We start from the raw sequence: 18,331 nt of genomic DNA, 5'->3' as shown, positions 1-18,331 counted from the left end.
CCCTAACAGGAATATACTTTCTCTGGACTGTCATTATCTAATTTCTGAAGGCTTTCCATTTTCCAGCCATCCCTTTACCTGCGAACATCTGCCTCCAATCAGCTTTTGAAAGTTCTTGCCTAATACCGTCAAAATTGGCCTTTCTCCAATTTAGAATTTCAACTTTTCGATCTGGTCTATCCTTTTCCATCACTATTTTACAACGAATAGAGTTATGGTCACTGGCCCCAAAGTGCTCCCCAACTGACACCTCAGTCACCTGACCTGCCTTATTTCCCAAGACTCGGTCAAGTTTTGCACCTTCTCTAGTAGGTACATCCACATACTGAATCAGAAAATTGTCTTGTACAAACTTAAGAAATTCCTCTCCATCTAAACCTTTAACACTATGGCAGTCCCAGTCGATGTTTGGAAAGTTAAAATCCCCTACCATAACTACCCTATTATTCTTACAGATGCTCGCATCCAAATCATTTATGTAAATGACAAAAAGTAGAAGACCTAGCACCGAACCTTGTGGCATTCCACTGGTCACAGGCCTCCACCACCCTCTGTCGTCTACCTTTGAGCCAGTTCTGTATCCAAATGGCTCGTTCTCCCTCTATTCCATGAGATCTAACCTTGCTAATCAGTTTCCCATGGGGAACCTTGTCGAACGCCTTACTGAAGCCCATATAGATCAAATTACTGCTTTGCCCTCATCAATCTTCTCTGTTACTTCTTCAAAAAACTCAGTCAAGTGTGTCAGACATGATTTCTCACGCACAAAGCCATGTTGACTCTCCCTGATCAGTCCTTGCCTTTAACTTTACTAGTTAAAGCTCTATCCTCCTTCTTGTCTATACAGACAGACAAGCAAACAAACATAGATGTTACAGGTGCAGAAAAATACTGTGAACAGAGTGTGTGTGAACAATACAGGGACAGCAGCCTCCAGACTGCAAAAGAGACAAAGGTCTCTCTCTCTCTCTCTCTCTCTCTGTATGCAGTGAAGCAATCAAAACTAAAAGATAGCTAGTTCTTCTTTCCCATCAGTTGTTGCTTGCTGTTGTCTCTAACCAGTGACAGAAAAAATGAACAATTAATGTCATACAGCATAGAAAGAGGTCAGTTGGCCCACCATGTCTATGTTAACGAACACATGACTACACTAATCCCATTTACTTGCAGTTGGTCCAGCACCAGCCCACAGGATTCAAGGAGCTATCCATTTTGTTTTTTCTAAGATTTTCTTTCTGCCCATCTTCTTATTTTCAGATTCTCTCAGGTTTTTTGCAGAAGTCATGAGAGAGGGTGCAGAGGAGATTCACCAGGATGTTGTCTGGGATGAACAGTTATGAGGACTAGACTGGTCAGATTTGATTAGTTTTTCTTGAAGTAGAGGAAGTTGAGGAAGAATCTGATTGAGGTTGTACAAAATTCTGATCGGCTTAGACAGGATTGTTTGTAAGAATCTCTTCCGCAAGGCAGACATGCCTAAGATCAGAGGACCTATGCTTAAGGTGAGGAGCAAATGGTTTAGAGGAGATCTGAGGAGAATGTTTTCACAAAAAGGATGATAGATATATACTGCCTGAGAGGGTGGGGGAGGCAAGTAATCTAGCAACATTTAAGAAGCATCTGGATGAGTACAAGACAGCAGGGCACAATAGGCTGTGGACCAAGTGCAAGAAAATGGGATTAGTGTAATTTAGTGTTTGTTGATCTGCATAGACATGGTGAGCTGAACGGCCTGTTGTACGACTCTATGAAGAGCTAGCAATCTTTTAGTTTCTGATTGCTTCACTGCACATAGAGAGAGAGAGAGAATCCCCTGTGTCTCTTGCAGTCTGAAGGCTGCTGCCTCTGTATTTTTCATACACACTCTGTCTACCTGCCGTGGAGCCAGTCAGAAAGTTCTTGTCATGCTGACAACTCCTGACCTTCACAACGGGTCCTGATTGTACAAACCAAACAGCAGTCCATCTCTCGGCAAAACTTGCTCTGCACATGTGATGATCCCCGCTGATGAATCTCCTGGAAAGTCAGACCTCAGATTGAAATCTGAATGAGGCAATTTTGCACTGAAAGCATGCAATATTATAGAGTAGGTTTTAACAATGAAAGGGAGGTTTATTAAACAAAAGAAATGAAGATGAATAGAATAAACCAGACAATTTACATGTAGTACACATTTAAAGATTTTGAAATACTCTGTAACAGCATTAATCTCATAAACATTCTTTATAAATCACCTAAACACCACTATTGTACCTAAATGCACACTTGTACTTGCACAAGTGAAAACTGCCTCTCGGCTTAATTTAAGTGTGATTTCTACATCCACTTCGGAACATCTGATAGCCTCCTTTGGAACTTTCATACGTCCGAGCTTAATTGTTCTCAGCTTCAAATAACTTATTCCAAATACTTATGATCTGAACCTGAACTCCTGACTATAATATAATCTACTTTTACTATTTTCTCCTCTTCTTAGGAGTACCACTTTACACATTAATCTTCACTCAAGATTTCTGTAGAACTGGTCTGAACTTTTCTTTTAAGTTATGGGAGTTTCCCTTAAGCTTATGAAAAAAAATACCAAATCCAGATGTGTCTAACTGAAACATTAATGCACGATTGATCCCTTTCTTCAGTAATAAACTGTCCTAATGTAAATAAAAACTCATTAGTCTTGGAAAGGCTATCTCTCTGAAACTCCATTGCTACGTGTTGAGCAGAACAAAAACTGTTGAACTGGATAGCCAAAATAGTAGAACAAAGGTCAGAGAAAACTGTGTTCAGACTGTACAATATTACACTGTTATTGTGCCGGTACATTTACTATGGCAATTGTAACTTCATGTTTGAGGGTCCAGGTGAAGATGCCCGAAAATAATCACTTTACTATTTTCTTCAGATCCTGGTCCAATTGGACATCTCAGTTTCACAGAGATCCTGGACACCTCTTTGAAAGTCAGCTGGAGAGAACCACACGAGAAAAATGGAATTCTCACAGGTCAGACTTTCAGAAGAATGATACTATTGTGTCTTTTTTAGAATGAATTTCCCCAACCTAACTGGACATCTTTGCCCTGCAGCTCACTTCATGGCCAATTCACAGAAGATGAATCTCCTTTTTGGAGATTTTTTTTGGTACATTGGAAGATGAGACGTATTTAGTTGTGCAAAAGTAGATAAAATAATACAAAATGAAAGAGGAGAAAAAGCCGTATGATGTTTATTGATTTTAGAGGAGTTTAATTTGTGGATTTTTTTAGATACATGTCAGGCTAATTAATTTATTGCAGTACTTATATGGGACAGCCATTTCAGACACCACAGTTTTCAGATTATAGAAGCAGAAAAAGCTGGACAGACTCAGCAGCGCTGGCAGCATCTGTGAAGAGAAAGAACAGAGTTAGGTGTTTCAAGTCACTGTCCACAGATGTCGCCAGACCTGCTGAATTTCTCCAGCATTTTCCTTCTGTTTATTTCAGATATCCAGCATCTGCAGTACTTTTCTTTTACTTGCATGGTTTCAGATTATGTACTGCTTGCATTTGTATAGCACTTTTTCAAGCATATTTTTATAATAAGAAAATAATTAGCACATTTTAATCTTTAAGTTTCCATTACCAATGAAACAACCCAAGAGAGTGTAATAATTCTCCAGGATTAGTCAATGATCTCTCTGTTTTCATATAAAGATACCGCAAGTTTTGTGTCTCTGGTTTACAATCTTATCTAAAATTGCAATGCTCAAAATAATTGAATGAATTTCATTTTTATTACAGTCAGATACAAAGGATTATGAACAAATAACTTAATATCTTGCACTATTGTTTTGTGTCTAGGTTATCGCATTTCATGGGAAGAGTATAATCGTACTAACACACGTGTGACCCACTACTTACCTAATGTGACATTAGAGTACCGTGTTACTGGACTGACTGCTCTCACGACATATACCATTGAAGTAGCAGCCATGACGTCTAAGGGACAGGGTCAGACCTCCTCATCTACCATATCCTCAGGGGTTCCTCCAGGTATGACGCATACCTACATTGGTTATCGTGACACATTTGCATGAGTAAATAATGATGATCAGCATCTTCATTATTCTAAAATGGTGATTAATTAACTTGAAACTGCACAATCTCATTGGTTTTCATTGATAAAGTCATCATTTGACTTTATAATGTAAATTATTTGTGAATTTATACAAATATAAACACAAAATATAACCTTTACAGTGCTATCGTGACTTATTTCTCAACTGCCAAATCCACTTTCCATGTGCTGCCATCAAGTGTTGATAAAGGTGAAATCCAGACAATAAAATGATGCAATTATTCACTCATCAATTCACCAAAACTAATTCAATTAAAATTTAACTTTGCAAATGTTTAACGTAATAATTCAATATCCAATTGACATTTTTGTAAGTGCAATTATTAAAAATTGCTTTCAGCCCCAAAACAATAAAGATGTAGCACTAGTGATGTTGTCCCACCTGATGCTCTGTTTTGAAGTTGTACATGGTCAAAAGGAGAACAGTTTTGGAAGATAACTGAAGGCAAGAATGGAAATCCTGAAATAAACAAAGGTGGAATAAAGAGTTGAAAAACAAACATGAAAATTCTTTTAATAAGTATGGTTCTACATTTTGCTTCATATAAAATGCTCTATTAGAGAAACATTTAGAAATATGTTTTCTTTAATTTTGACTTTGGGATGTAGTATATTTTTCCTCAAGGCATAATTTATATTGTCGTCCTTCACAGGAACATTTTTAGATATGTTATTTGGTGGTCTTTTGTCGAGCAGATAAATGAAATATCACTGTCTTTCTGTCAGCAGCTAGGAGATTTATCTTAGTTATCCCTGGTCAAACATGAACGGACAAATCCAGAACTCAACCCATACATTTGAACCTCTACCAGCAACAGTTAAAAGACTGGAGATTCAACAATCCTTAATTGATTACCTCATAATCAGAAAACAGCCTTGTGAATCATTGTCTGAGAAACTTAACTTGCCACCGTAAGGGAAATACTGTCAGCTTGTTATACTTCAGGGAAAGTGGGAGAAATATACAATTGTGCCTGATGTTATGGACATTCTAAAATTCTGTTTTGGTGCTGTACAGATTTCCTTTCTTACACTTTTTAAAACACTTTATTTATTATCACATCATCTGTCTTATTTCAACAGAATTGCCTGGGTGTCCCACCAATATAGCCATCTCGAACATTGGTCCTCGCACAGTAACTCTTCAGTTTAGACCTGGCTATGATGGTAAAACCTCCATTTCCCGGTGGCTGGTGGAAGCTCAGGTAAAGTGGACACAAAAATTTACAGTTCACAATGAAGGGAATGTGAAATGGTGATGATTTGTGAACATTGTGAAAATCTAGTTAATAATTCACATACTTGAGAATATAACTTTAGTTTTATGAATTAAAATTTTAATTGTAGAAAATGGAAGCACCTACTTGAGAAAGTGGTTAAAAAAATCCTCTTACTAAATGCAACTGAAACAAGGGCATAGGTTGTCAGACTTTAGCCTCTGTTTGCACTTGATAGTGCAACGCTTGAATAATGATCTATCTTTAAGCTTGCAATAGAGCCCAGGAGTCTAGAATTTATCAGACTTGGAAATTATTCGTGTGGGTTGTAGAATGAAAAAGTAGTGTTGAAGGCAAAATAATTTGTTTGTCTTTCTGTCCAAATCATCCAAAATGTGTCACATTGCCATGGAGATGCTGATTCAGATTAGAGCTTTGGTTAGAAGATTTCTTTTGTTCTCTGTGTGCTTACCAATAAAGTTAAACAGTTCAGTTTGGATTTCATAGCTTCAAGGTTGACTTTAGCTTGGAATATGATGTGGTCCTCACAGAGCCATGTGAGTAGTTTACTTGGAAAGAGCTATATAAAAGGTATAGGAACAGATTGGATAAAAGCAGTCTTTGTTTATCTAATACCATGAAAAGGAGCTGAAGAATCTAAACTCATGAGGTTTTCAAAGAAAATTGAAGGATTGCTGAGCCAAAATTTAATGAAAATAATCCCATGCAATTTTACCTTGAGGAAAAGCTGAACTACTAAGGAAACTTAAAATAAATTCTGGACATGTATGGCACACCTTTAGGTTGGTGCTGGAAAAATGAATGAACCTTCAAGATTTTGTAAGAAAAGGGATCTATTTAGAGTGAAGAAACAAGAAAAGTTTCATAAAATGAGTTCATAAAATGCGTAGTTACAAGCCATGGTGTTAAATTCATAGTGCTTATTTATTGTATATTAAAATGAATCAAACAAAACTTGTTTTTGTTGAAAAATGTAAAATCTTGTGATGTAGCTCTGTCATTTAATTTAGAAATGATGCATTCTTTTAAACATTAACAGCCCTAGTAGAACTGTGAACTTGAAATAACCAGTGAAAAGATTCTCCACTTTAATTTGACTGTCTCCATCATGATGAGCACATTCCTGTCTTTCAGTTTAAGAACAATGAGAAAAAACAATGAACAGCTCTGTGTAAGTGATTAAGCAGTCAAGTAGGAATATTAACAACAGTTTTCTTTCAATCGTGTATCCATTTTTCTTATGTAGTTACTTTCAAAATCTGTTATCTTTTATGGCACTGAGACTTCATCAGTTCTGTATTCCATCATGAGTGTGAAATTGTGAAATGTATTGAAGAGCAGGCAGGTGGGACTAGTTTGGTTAGGAACATGGTCGGTATGGACAAGTTGGACTGAAGGGAATGTTTCCGTGCTGTATGACTCTATGACTCTATGATTATTATTCCATTTAAGACTGGCTACTATTATGACAGTTATTACCTTCCTCCCTTATCTCAGGTTGGTGTGATAGGCGATCATGAAGAGTGGCTTCTTGTTCATCAGGTGGCCAATAAGCCTGATGCTCGATCACTGGAGGTTCCCAACCTCAATCCATTCACACATTACAGGTACAATACCTTCCAATTTGTATGATAACCATGTATTACTGAGGAGAGATAAACATTTGTCCATTCATATTGCATTGGAAATTCAGGCCCAAAGTCATAACAGATGCGTCAAGGGGAAGGATCGCATTTTCTAAAGATGTGATCTAATTACTTCTTTTTGTAAGCTCTCTTCCCTTCAGCTTCATTCCCAGTATCGTCTCCTTGTCTTGGCAAATATCTTTCCCACTTGAGAGGATGGATTAAAAAAATAGATGATAATTCTGCATTTTGAATATAGCTGGGTAATTCATGGTTTATGAGAGCTATCCAAAACGAGGGATGTTGCCTCCGACACTGAGAAAGCATTTCCATAAAAAGACAAGGTCAAGTCCAGGCAATCATCATGCTTGAAGTCATGGGCACAATCCATGTCTTTCCACTGTCTGCCACAAATCACTGAGGTGCAAAACTATCCCAACCCAGCCTAAAGATCCAATGCATTTTTCAAATATAACTTAATTTTAGATGGCCAGAACACACATGCCCTTGCCAAAACTGGATTTTTCATACAAATCCACATCAAGACATTTTTCAGCAAAAGTACTGAGCCAAAGTAGAATCTGTCTGTCTGAATTTAGTGATTTAACTTATGGAAAATGCACTACAATCAATGAGGCTGCTGCAAATCTGCCCAAGGCTAGAGAATGTCTCCATGCACATTCAATATATTTTAGACGCTCTGAAGATATATTTTCAAATACTTAAATGGAGCTTTTTGTTTAAGATACTTAACACTGTTCAGAAAGTAATTTAGCATGTTCAGACCTTGAATGTTCATCTATTCATTGCTCAGGCATTTCCAATTATAATCGTGTACCATGAAGAAGTTCAAAATATAAAATTGAATTAAAAAGTGAAAATATACAGCAGGTCCAAACAGTATCACAACAAAAGTTTTGAGTGTGAGCAATATGGTGTCAGCTGTGGAAACTGAATTCTATGACTAGATTGAGTAAAATAAAGATGGTGGTGAGGATGGACCACAGCTAAAATTGAGATGCCTGGAGTGTTGACCCTTCCACTTACTAATTGTCCTGCAAATATCCAAATTAATGCTTTACTTTGCAAAATGTTAGAAATAAGTAAAGGTTGTTGGATGGCACTTAGTCAGATAATGAAAAGGTAGTGAAAGAAACACAGATTAAAGAAAGGAGCAGGACAGTCCTGGAGATGACTGAAATCAGAATTTGACAAAGTTACAGGGGGTTGCAGAGTGCTCAGAAGAAGGAAAACGTACAGCTATCAACTTTCCACTTAGTCAATTGAATTGAATTGAATTTATTGTCACGTGTACCGAGGCATAGTGAAAATCTTTGTCTTTCAAGTAATACAGGCAGATTACAGAGTTAAGTAGCAAAGATAGTAAATAGTAGGTAACCAGCAGCAAAAACAAAAGCACAGGTACAGGCGAATGATAAGAGTTTGTGAGTCCATTCAGTATTCTAACATCAGTAGGGTAGAAACTGTTACAAAATCGGCTGGTGTGTGTTTTTAGGCTTCTATACATTCTCCCTGATGGTAGAGGTTGTAGAAAAACATTGCCAAGGTGGGATGAATCTTTAAGAATGCTGGCGGCCTTTCCTTGACAGCGGGCCTGATAGATGGATTCTATCAATAGGAGGTTGGCCTTTGTGATTGTTCACCACTCTCTGTAAACCTATCCAATCTTAAGTGATACTGTTGCCATACCAGGCAGTGATACATCCAGACAGAATGCTCAAGATGGCGCACAAGTAAAAGTTGGCAAGGGTATTTGCCGTCATGCCAAATTTCCTCAGCTGCCTGAGGAAGAAGAGATGCTGTTGGGCCTTTGTTACCAATGTGTCCACATGAAGAGTTCAAGAAAGCTTGTTGTGGATAACCACTCCCAGGAGCTTAACATTCTCCACTCGTTCCACCTCTGAGCTGCTAATGTGTAGGGGGGCATGAGTAATATCCCTCCATAAGTAAATAATGAGTTCATTGGATTTGCTGCATTGAGAGCTGGTTGTTCTCAGTGTACCATTTTTCCAGGTCTTCCACCTCCCACCTGTACTCTGTTTCATCGCCATCTGAGATTCGACCGACTATGATGGTGTCATCAGCGAACTTGTAAATGGCATTAGTCTGGTATTTGGCGACGCAGTCATGGGTATACAGTGAGTACAGTAGGGGGCTGAGTACGCACCCCTGGGGGGATGCAGTGTTGAGTGTTAGAGACGATGAAATATTGTCCCCAGTCTTCACTGATTGTGGCCTGTGGGTCAGAAAACTGAGAATCCAGTTGCAGAGAGTGGAGCTTAGTCTCAGTCTCGAGGGGATACTAGTGTTGAAGGCTGAACTATTGTCAATGAGTAGGATTCTTACGTAGCTGTTCTTGGTGTCAAGATGTTTTAGGGAGGACTAAAGGGCAAGTGATATGGCATCTGATGTGGATCTGTTGGTCCGATAGGCAAATTGGAGTGGGTCAAGAGTAGTGAGGAGGCTAGAGTTGATTAATGCCATGACCAGCCTTTCAAAGCACTGCATGATCACCGAAGTTAAGGACACTGGGCAGTAGTCATTGAGACATGCTGCACAATCAAGCAACTGACATAGTAAATTAAACACTTAATACAGAAATCAACTGATTTTCATTGAGTCTGTGTCACAACAATGTAATTAGCTTTACCATTCAGATTTCTGCATGTTTGGAAGGGCCTTTCATTCAGTATAAGCCTTGTGTTTCGACAGATTTCGCATGCGACAAGTCAACATTGTTGGAACAAGTCTGCCAAGTCAGTTATCACGCAAAATTCAAACCCTGCAGGCCCCACCTGACATGGCTCCTGCCAATGTGACCCTGCGTACAGCAAGTGAGACAAGCCTCTGGCTCCGCTGGGTGGTACGTAACAGATGTAGGCAATCGATTCAGGATTAAATACCAATATAAGAGTTTTCTTACCTTATACCTTTGTTTCTTTGTCCTGAAATCTGAGTTCTGATGTTGCGGAAGATAATGATTTCAAACTTTTGAACCTCCTTTTTATTCCAGCCCTCCAGCTGTCACCCATTACAATCCCTCACTCCCATAAATTCCTCATACTGCATCCATGTTACCCTCATGCCCTTGAAAAGACTGTTATGGTCCTTAATGCCTTCTGTGCCAAAAGTATGCTGCTCAACCAACCCTCTGTGGTCACTTGTGTCTTTCATGCCAACACATGACTCCTAAACATCCCTATAACCATCTCATGCCTCTAATACCAGACTATGGCATTTTCATGTCCATTCACTCATTACACACTATATAGAAATGGTGAGTACTAGTTACAGCTTGATATATATACATATATATATATATATCAAATGCTTTTAAAATAAGTTATTCATTAGTCGCTCTCCATTAAATTATAAAATACTGCCTTTTACCACCATGAAATAAAAGTGATAACCATCCATTTTAAAGGTTAAATAGCTAAAACTGCAAACACTTCAATCATAGTAATCTTTAGTAAAGAAACATTGTGAAATTCACATCACAAGTCAGGCAGACAGAGCTGTCAATCAGGGTTAGAGATTAAAAAAAACTGCAGATGCTGGAATCCAAGGTAAACAGGCAGGAGGCTGGAAGAACACAGCAAGCCAGGCAGTGTCAGGACGTGGAAAAGTCAATGTTTCAGATGTAACCCTGCTTCAGGACTTGGGGTGGGTGTAAGGGGAGCTGCAGATAAAAGGGAATGGGGCGGGGGCGGGGCAGGGTGGTGAAATGGGGACAGGGGTTCAGCTGTTTCAACAATCTGGACATCCAAGATTTTTAGTTTAAGAATTTTTGTGAGACAAACCTAAATATTTTTGATTTGGAGGTGCTGGTGTTGGGCTGGGGTGGACAAAGTTAAAAATCACACAACAACAGGTTATAGTCCAATAGGTTTATTCAGAAGCACTAGCTTTCGGAGCACTGCTCCTTCATCAGTTGGTTGTGGAGTATAAGATCATACAACATAAAATTTATCGCCAAGTATTACAGTGTGATGCCACTGAAATTATATATTGAAAAAAACCTGAATTGCTTGTTAAGTCTTTCATCTTTTAGAATGGCTATGTTAGTTTTGGTTCATTCATATGTAAATTCCAGAACTTTTTAAAAGTTACATTCTCAAGTTAGCTTTAACAATAGGTGCTATCTCGCTCAGAGACTGCATTGAAGGTGTGAGGTTAAAGTCTGTCTGTGTCCCAATCTTCAGACTGATTCTATTACTAAAGTGGGATTGATAAAATCTTACATGAATTGGTGCAGCTTTTGAGCAAAATAAAATGTAATTCTGCAAGGACAAATTCACCTCACAAACTATATGTGTGTGTGTGCAGGGGAGACAGAGTGAGTGTGAGCATGTGCGGGTGGGGAATGTTAGTGTCTGTGAGAAATTGTATGTGTATGTGTGTGAGTGTAAAGGGGTATAAGTCTGTGAGAGGGTTCGTGTATGGGTGTGAGTGTGGGGGTGTATGTGTGAGTGTATGTGAGAGAACTTGTGTATGAGAGATGGTTTGCATGAGTGTGTGGGTCTATAGGAGTGTGTGCGTGTGTATGTGTGTGTGAGAGAGAGAGTATCGTGCAGTGGGGTCACCTGTCGTGTGACATGAACCCAAGGTCCTGGTTGAGGCCATTTCAAGTACTTGCAGTTTCAGCTGTTGGAACTTTTAAAAGCTATGAATATTTAACAGTAGAAGTCCAGAAAAATTTTGATACTGCCCAAATTTACAAGGATGTTGCCAGGGTTGGAGGATTTGAGCTCGAGGGAGAGGTTGAATAGGCCGGGACTGTTTTCCTTGGAGCGTCGGAGGCTGAGGGGTGGCCTTAATAGAGGTTTATAAAATTATGAGGGGCATGAGTCTCTTCCCTGGGGTGGGGGAGTCCAGAACTAGAGGGCATAGGTTTAGGGTGAGAGGGAAAAGATATAAAAGAGACCAAAGGGGCAACTTTTTCATGCAGAGGATGATACGTGTGTGGAACGAGTGGCCAGAGGAAGTGGTGGACGCTTATATGGTTGCAACATTTAAAAGGCATCTGGATGGGTATATGAACAGGAAGGGTTTGGAGGGATATGGGCCGGGTGCTGGCAAGTGGGGCTAGATTGGGTTGGGATATCTGGTCGGCATGGACGGGTTGGACCAAAGGATCTGTTTCTGTGCTGTACATCTCTATGACTCTATGACCTGTTTTAGGAAAAGGTGGCAGGTAAAATGCATCTTCATTGAGGGCCAACCAGAGAAGAAGGTCAGACCAAGGGCTGCCAGTTGTTGGGAATCTCTGCCTCAGCTCCGTAGAACTTAATGTCAGTGAGAATAAAAACAGAAAGGTCTTCCAATCCAGAGACCCAGAGGTATTTTTAAATGGAAAGTTATCAATGGATGGCTTTTTGAAAGGTTTTTATATACATTTACTGCCACTTCATTGCCAGTAAATAGTGAATAGACATGGAAGCTTGGAATAGGAGTCATGGGTTTTCTTTCTGAATGGGAACATAGCATGGCATGGGGAGCACAAGGAGGATCTTTTGAATTTATTTTTCAGAATGTTTCTTCATGTGAAATGTGGCTCAAGACACCTCTGAGGGACTATGAGTCCTTGAAAGGCTAGTACAACTCATTGAAAATCGCAGGAGACTAGACCAAGCATATATCCACATTGGAGACAGCATACCCAGTGCAATGCTCCCTCAGTATTGTCTGCTGGAGTGTCACTGTGCTTATTATACACGAGACCTGGAGTGGAATGTCAATGTCGTGTAGCTGCAGTGTACCTGTGCCCCGAACCAGGCCTTGTCCTTAAATGACTCTGGTGAAAGGTTGACAGCCCAGGAATGGGACAAAAGAGATGGAAAGGACATATTGGCAGAACTAAAATAACCGCCATTAACCTATCCATCTTTCGAGCACCAACTAAGCTACTCTCTGGTGGGAAATCTATCATTCTCTTCTTTTCAATGTCTGTTTGGAAGATCTTTTAATTCATCATTTTTCTGTATTCATCAGAGATTGAATTTCACACAATCTTTCTGTCATGAATTTTAGTTTTTAAAACAGAAAAAGAGGAGATTGTAACACCTCATATCAATGTTTAGAACTGCATCACAAAGTGTTAATTACTCAGTAAGAGTAAAAAATAAATGAGTGTAAAATGTGTAACTATCTGTCCTAGAAGTTATCAATATAGCACAAAGTATTTATTGAGTGCTAATTGTGGTTCTGTACAGCCCAAATATATGATGCCAAAAGCAGACACCAACAGTGCCAATTCAGTTAACATGATAAGTTAAATCTTATGACATGAAGCATGCAAATGTTCAGATCTATGTTGTGGAAACATTGACAGATTTATTTTTGTTATGGTGGAAAAAGGCTAAAAATCATGAGAACGGATGTGAACGTGAATTAATACTGAGTGCACACAGAGGTCACCGTCAGTTCAGTTAATAGTTCTGCGAGAAAACGAAATGAAGCTTGTTTATTTAATCTGGACATTCACAAAATAAGCAATTAAAGCTCATAAAAATGAAAAGATAAAGAAGATACAATCAAATGAGTTTTTTTTTCCAGCCATTGCCTGAGTCAGAGTATAATGGGAATCAGGAATCGGTCGGATATAAAATAAAATATGGGAAGTCAGATGGAAATGGATCCACTCTCACACACATTATCCACGACCGGATCGAGCGGGAATTCACTATCGAGGACCTAGAGGAGTGGACTGAATACAGAGTACACGTTCAAGCATTTAACGCTATTGGTTCTGGACCATGGAGTCAAGAAGTCAGGGGTCGCACAAGAGAGTCAGGTAATATTCTACTAAATCTCATGTAAAGCAAAGAGTACAGTTTCACATTTTAACCAATGTCAAATTAATTCCCTGGGAGAGATAGGCATCGCCACTGATGGCTCATTAAGATAGTGCACCTTATAGATCTGCAGCAGGTATTACAGACCAGGAAGTCTCAGGGTCAATCTCTTGCTCGTGCTGAGTTAGTTTGTGCAGTAGTGAAGTAATAATATTGGTTTTCATTTTAGCATGTTAATGAGAAAAATGATCTGGCAAGGTTTTGGTTCCTGAGTTCTAAGAAATGTCAACTGAAGAGCGTATCAAGTAGGTTTCATTTTTAAGCCTGCAACCAGGAAACAGGCTGAGTGCAGTGACCGTCAAGTCACACATAGATAAGTTGACATTTGGGTGAGGGAAATTAAAGCTAGAAAGCTGCAAGGATTAATGAGGTTGTGAAGAGTCGGAGTCTTAGATGAAGCAAAACAAAATCAGAAAAAAGAAACAAAATCTTGAAAGTTATTAAATGCAAATAGCCAGTCAGAAACATGAAGCTTCTAGAAACTGATTGATCAACTTTGGGTTGGGATATTCTGGTCGGCATGGACAGGTTGGACCAAAGGGTCTGCTTCCATGCTATACATCTCTATTACTCTATGTCAACATCATAACTGGAAGAATGATTCAAAAGTTTGTTCAGGCCAATTTTCAAGCACCATATGGCAGTAGAGAACAGCCTAAGGGCTGTAAAAATAGTTTATTGTCCATGTCTAATTGTCCAGAGGGCAGTTAAGAGTCAACTACATTGCTGTGAGTCTGATATCACATACAGGCCAGATCAGGTAAGGATGACAGATTTCCTTCCTTGGAGGATATTAGTGAACCAGGTTTGTTTTTATATTCAAAACGTGAAGGCAAGTTACACTGTATGAGATTTGGCTATGACAATAGTTGCTTATATTCCTGATTTTCATTGAAATTTTCCATATAGGAATTTAAAGCCATGTCCTCAAAATGTTACCCTGGAACTCTTGATTACTAGTCCAATGAAATTACACTGCCCAATTGCCTCCTCTGGGGATTTTGATAGGGTTCAATGCAGTACGTACATGAATACTATGGCCAATTTGTGACCAGTATATTCCACTCCAAGTAGGACAGAATGCCACAAAACATTTGAGTTTTAGATGTGTTACTGGCTCAGGATTTCCTCCCTTTGTATTTTCTCTCTCACTCTGAAATATATTTGCTTTCAAAGGAAGCTGCACTGCTCTTATTTGACTATATCAGGTGCAGCAATTCTGGGAGAATTTATCCTGGGACTCAAAAACAATGTCAAAACTCTGAAGTGAAGCCTTCAGAATGTTTTTATAGCGCTTCCTTGGACAACCATGGGAGTATCCCCTGGCATAGGCTCTATGTTGAAGATTCATTTTTACAAGGGAATGTCAGATACAACCAGCCCACTTTATTGTAACTTTCTCAGTCTAGTGTGTATGCTTAGCATGGCAGTACAGGTGAACACCTTAGCGACTGATATTTTATCTGCGACATGATCTTCAGAAGCTTCCGAACATTGATCAAGTAAAAATGCTTGAGCCTGTTGTTGCGAGGCTGATACGCACTCTGCATGACACCTAAGAGTTTTGATATTGTGAACAGAGCAAAAGGCAAGCCTGCAACTCATTCAAAACTCAATTGTCTGCAGTCACCTATCATTCTTTGCAGCAGATTGGCCTTATTGGTACCCACTAGTAACAAATACCCCAAATGATGGACAGGATGATCTTCACCTTGAAGAACGAATAAGAAGAATAGTCAAAATATTAACTGCACAAGCATCAAACATTTTGTACTGTTATTGTGAAGCAAGTTAAAGTTGAAACAGTTACTGTACTGGGCAAAACATTCCATTTATCTACTCATCAGAAGTTGCACAACGAGAGATCCTAACATCAGTGAGAGATGCTCATCGCTAGGAATACCCAGTGGAACTCACAGTGCAAGTTGCAGACAGTTCTAAAAAAGCAGGAAGATTATGCAAAGCTTATGTTCAAATGTTCAATGTGCATTCACACTGGTCATACAAAGTCAGAAAATTATCTTTTAGTTGTATTCTAGCAGACACTGCAGTATGCATGCAGTACTTGAATCTGGCCACAAGATGCCACTAAGCAGCTCTCTGGATAAGTACAATGTTTAACCCTGTAGCCTACAGTGTACAATAAAGAAGTGGAACACCTAGTTTCCCCAATAACAGTGTAAGTATTTAATTAATTTCAGTTAAAAAAAATCTGAAAGTTTTGACCCTCTGTAAAATATTAGTTGACAGGTCATGTAATGACTTCATGCTTGAGGAATGAAAGTTCATTTTTAATTCAAATTTAAGTGATTTCTGATTTTGACAATAAGACCATAACAAATGGGAACAGGAATAGGCCATTCGGCCCTCAAGTCCACTCTGCCATTTAACAGAATCATAGCTGATCCAACAGTCCCCATGTTCAGTTTCCTGTCTTTTTCCCATAATCTTTGATTTCCCTACTGATCAAAAATCTATCTACCTCAACCTTAAATATATGAAAGAACTTCTCAGCCTTCAGTGCAGAATAAGAATGTCTGTCTGTGTTGGCTTCTGTTCAATATTTTGTGGCAACTGTTTCATAATAGCCAGAGTCCTGTTACTTAAAGTCTGCAGAGTTATGGCTCCTGATTATAGTTGAAACTGATATAGTTTATCTTTATTTATTCTGTCCAGTTCATTCTAAGCTAATCTTAACATGGATCTGTGCCTGTCATTTCAATTCCTTAATGCACTTCAAGAGATGGAATTCAATAACTCCTTCCAGCCATCTTCTCTAAATAGATAGGCGATGCATGACTGAATAAGTCAATTAAATTAATTATATGGGATTGTACTTTGTAATTCTGCCCAATCTTCCTTGAAAATCACAACTCACTTACTCATGTATGTACCTCTTGTGATTTCAGTGCAAAGGGTTAATTTTGTTACACTTAATCATCTACATGAATTGTTCACTGCTCTCTGAGGACCAGGGACTGTGAGCTATAACCATTAGTACAGATAATTAAACCTGATGAGTTCCTGCTGATTGAAGCTGTCGATACTATTGTACTTTAATTAAACATTAGATTGCAGGAAGTTATTCAGAAAGGGTAATAATTGATCAAATGAAAAGTTCCAGGAAGAGGGTGGCTGACCCTCTCCCCATACTGCAAAGCAGAGGCTGAATGTCAATGTTCCAGCCCAGTTCAAATAAAGAATTATTCCACGTCACTCAAACTTGTGCAGCATTTCTGCTAAATGCTGCAAACCTAACATGTTTCAATAAAAATAACATTCAATGTGGATTTTGGATTACTCTGAGAGACAGACTGGGCAAATAGTTTTCATTCTCATCTCTTACAGAATAGCCTTAATGAAAACAGGCTATGATGAAGAGTCAACTAGACTCTAAACATGAGCTTGCTATATCTCCATGGATGTTGCCAGAGCCACTGTGCTTTCCGGCATTTTTTCTTTTCAGTACAAATTCCAGCATCTGCAGTAATTTACTCCTCTTTAATCAACCTGTTCAGACATGTTAGGACACACGCCTGCTGGTACTTGAACCCAGATGTAAAAACATTACCACAACTTTACAAGAGCCTCGAGTCTTAGAGAATGCTGTCCTTCAAGGCTGTAATTCGCTTTATTAGAATCAATTAGAGTAGGGAAGAAAATGAAAATCACCTCCAGAGTTCTTTTGTTAATCAGTAATCAGTGCAAGCCTCATTGTTAATTTACCTTGGATCATTTCCTGATTTCTTATTACATTCATCCTTCTGACCTATCTCTTAGACAGAAATTGTTACTTGATATTTTTTTCAATTTTCATGCCAGCAATACCATTTTAAAATAACAAAACAAAATTCAGCAAACTTGGAGACAAATAGAAACCAAAAATGCAAAACTCACTATGTAGGACCATCAGTCTCGAAAAAGATGTTTTTCAGCTTAGCCTTAAAGTGCGGGCTCCTCTGTCAATTCTACTTCTGAAAACATGAAGTTCACGGGATTACGTGAGCTGGTCCATCAAACATGCCATCTACCTCAAGATGGTTGGAGCATCATGACTAAGTATTTGCCAATATACTCCCCATCCACCTTCCGCCAGATGATCTCCTGCAAGAGGTAAAGAAAACAACTTAGTCTAACGGGAGAAAAATGTGTTTTGGTAAACCCACCTCTGCCTCCCATAGTCAATCATTACCAATCCAGGAGGTGATGTGGACTAAGTGTTACTTATAAAAACAGTTATAAAGAGCACTTCATGCGGTCCATGTCCCCAGTCAAGAATTTAAACTTAAGAATCTTTAAATCATACAGAGAATAGGCACTCACCACTGCAGTGGGCAATGTTTCACGAACTCAACTCATCTTGGAAAAGAATTGCCAAGCATTGAGACCAGTCCTCCTCTTTGTAGTTTAAGGCCATGTCCCATAAGGTTAAACCAGGATAACTTCACAAAAGACACCTTGCTGTCTTTTTAATTAA

General features: G+C 38.8%; 1 protein-coding gene and 1 long non-coding RNA gene across 4 annotated transcripts in view; one reads left to right on the top strand and one right to left on the bottom strand.

The window, feature by feature from the left end:
* The window catches only part of sdk2b (sidekick cell adhesion molecule 2b), a 949,565-nt gene that overhangs the window by 710,262 nt on the left and 220,972 nt on the right, over positions 1 to 18,331 (top strand). For all 3 annotated transcript variants that reach the window (XM_043714747.1, XM_043714746.1, XM_043714748.1), the window contains 6 exons: positions 2,900 to 2,998; positions 3,837 to 4,028; positions 5,197 to 5,318; positions 6,849 to 6,958; positions 9,710 to 9,860; positions 13,556 to 13,793. In XM_043714747.1, coding sequence (XP_043570682.1) covers positions 2,900 to 2,998; positions 3,837 to 4,028; positions 5,197 to 5,318; positions 6,849 to 6,958; positions 9,710 to 9,860; positions 13,556 to 13,793 — 912 coding nt within the window. The remainder of the gene's footprint in view (positions 1 to 2,899; positions 2,999 to 3,836; positions 4,029 to 5,196; positions 5,319 to 6,848; positions 6,959 to 9,709; positions 9,861 to 13,555; positions 13,794 to 18,331) is intronic.
* LOC122562153 lies at positions 3,960 to 17,951 on the bottom strand. The gene is made up of 3 exons (XR_006315246.1): positions 17,752 to 17,951; positions 4,496 to 4,573; positions 3,960 to 4,041 (listed from the first exon to the last, which is right to left on the bottom strand). It is a non-coding gene; the product is annotated as an uncharacterized LOC122562153 (long non-coding RNA).

Source organism: Chiloscyllium plagiosum, chromosome 24, assembly GCF_004010195.1.
Source record: "Chiloscyllium plagiosum isolate BGI_BamShark_2017 chromosome 24, ASM401019v2, whole genome shotgun sequence".
Lineage (NCBI taxonomy): Eukaryota > Metazoa > Chordata > Chondrichthyes > Orectolobiformes > Hemiscylliidae > Chiloscyllium > Chiloscyllium plagiosum.
Note: the sequence above shows the minus strand (reverse complement) of the source record. Positions and strands in the feature narration are given on the sequence as shown.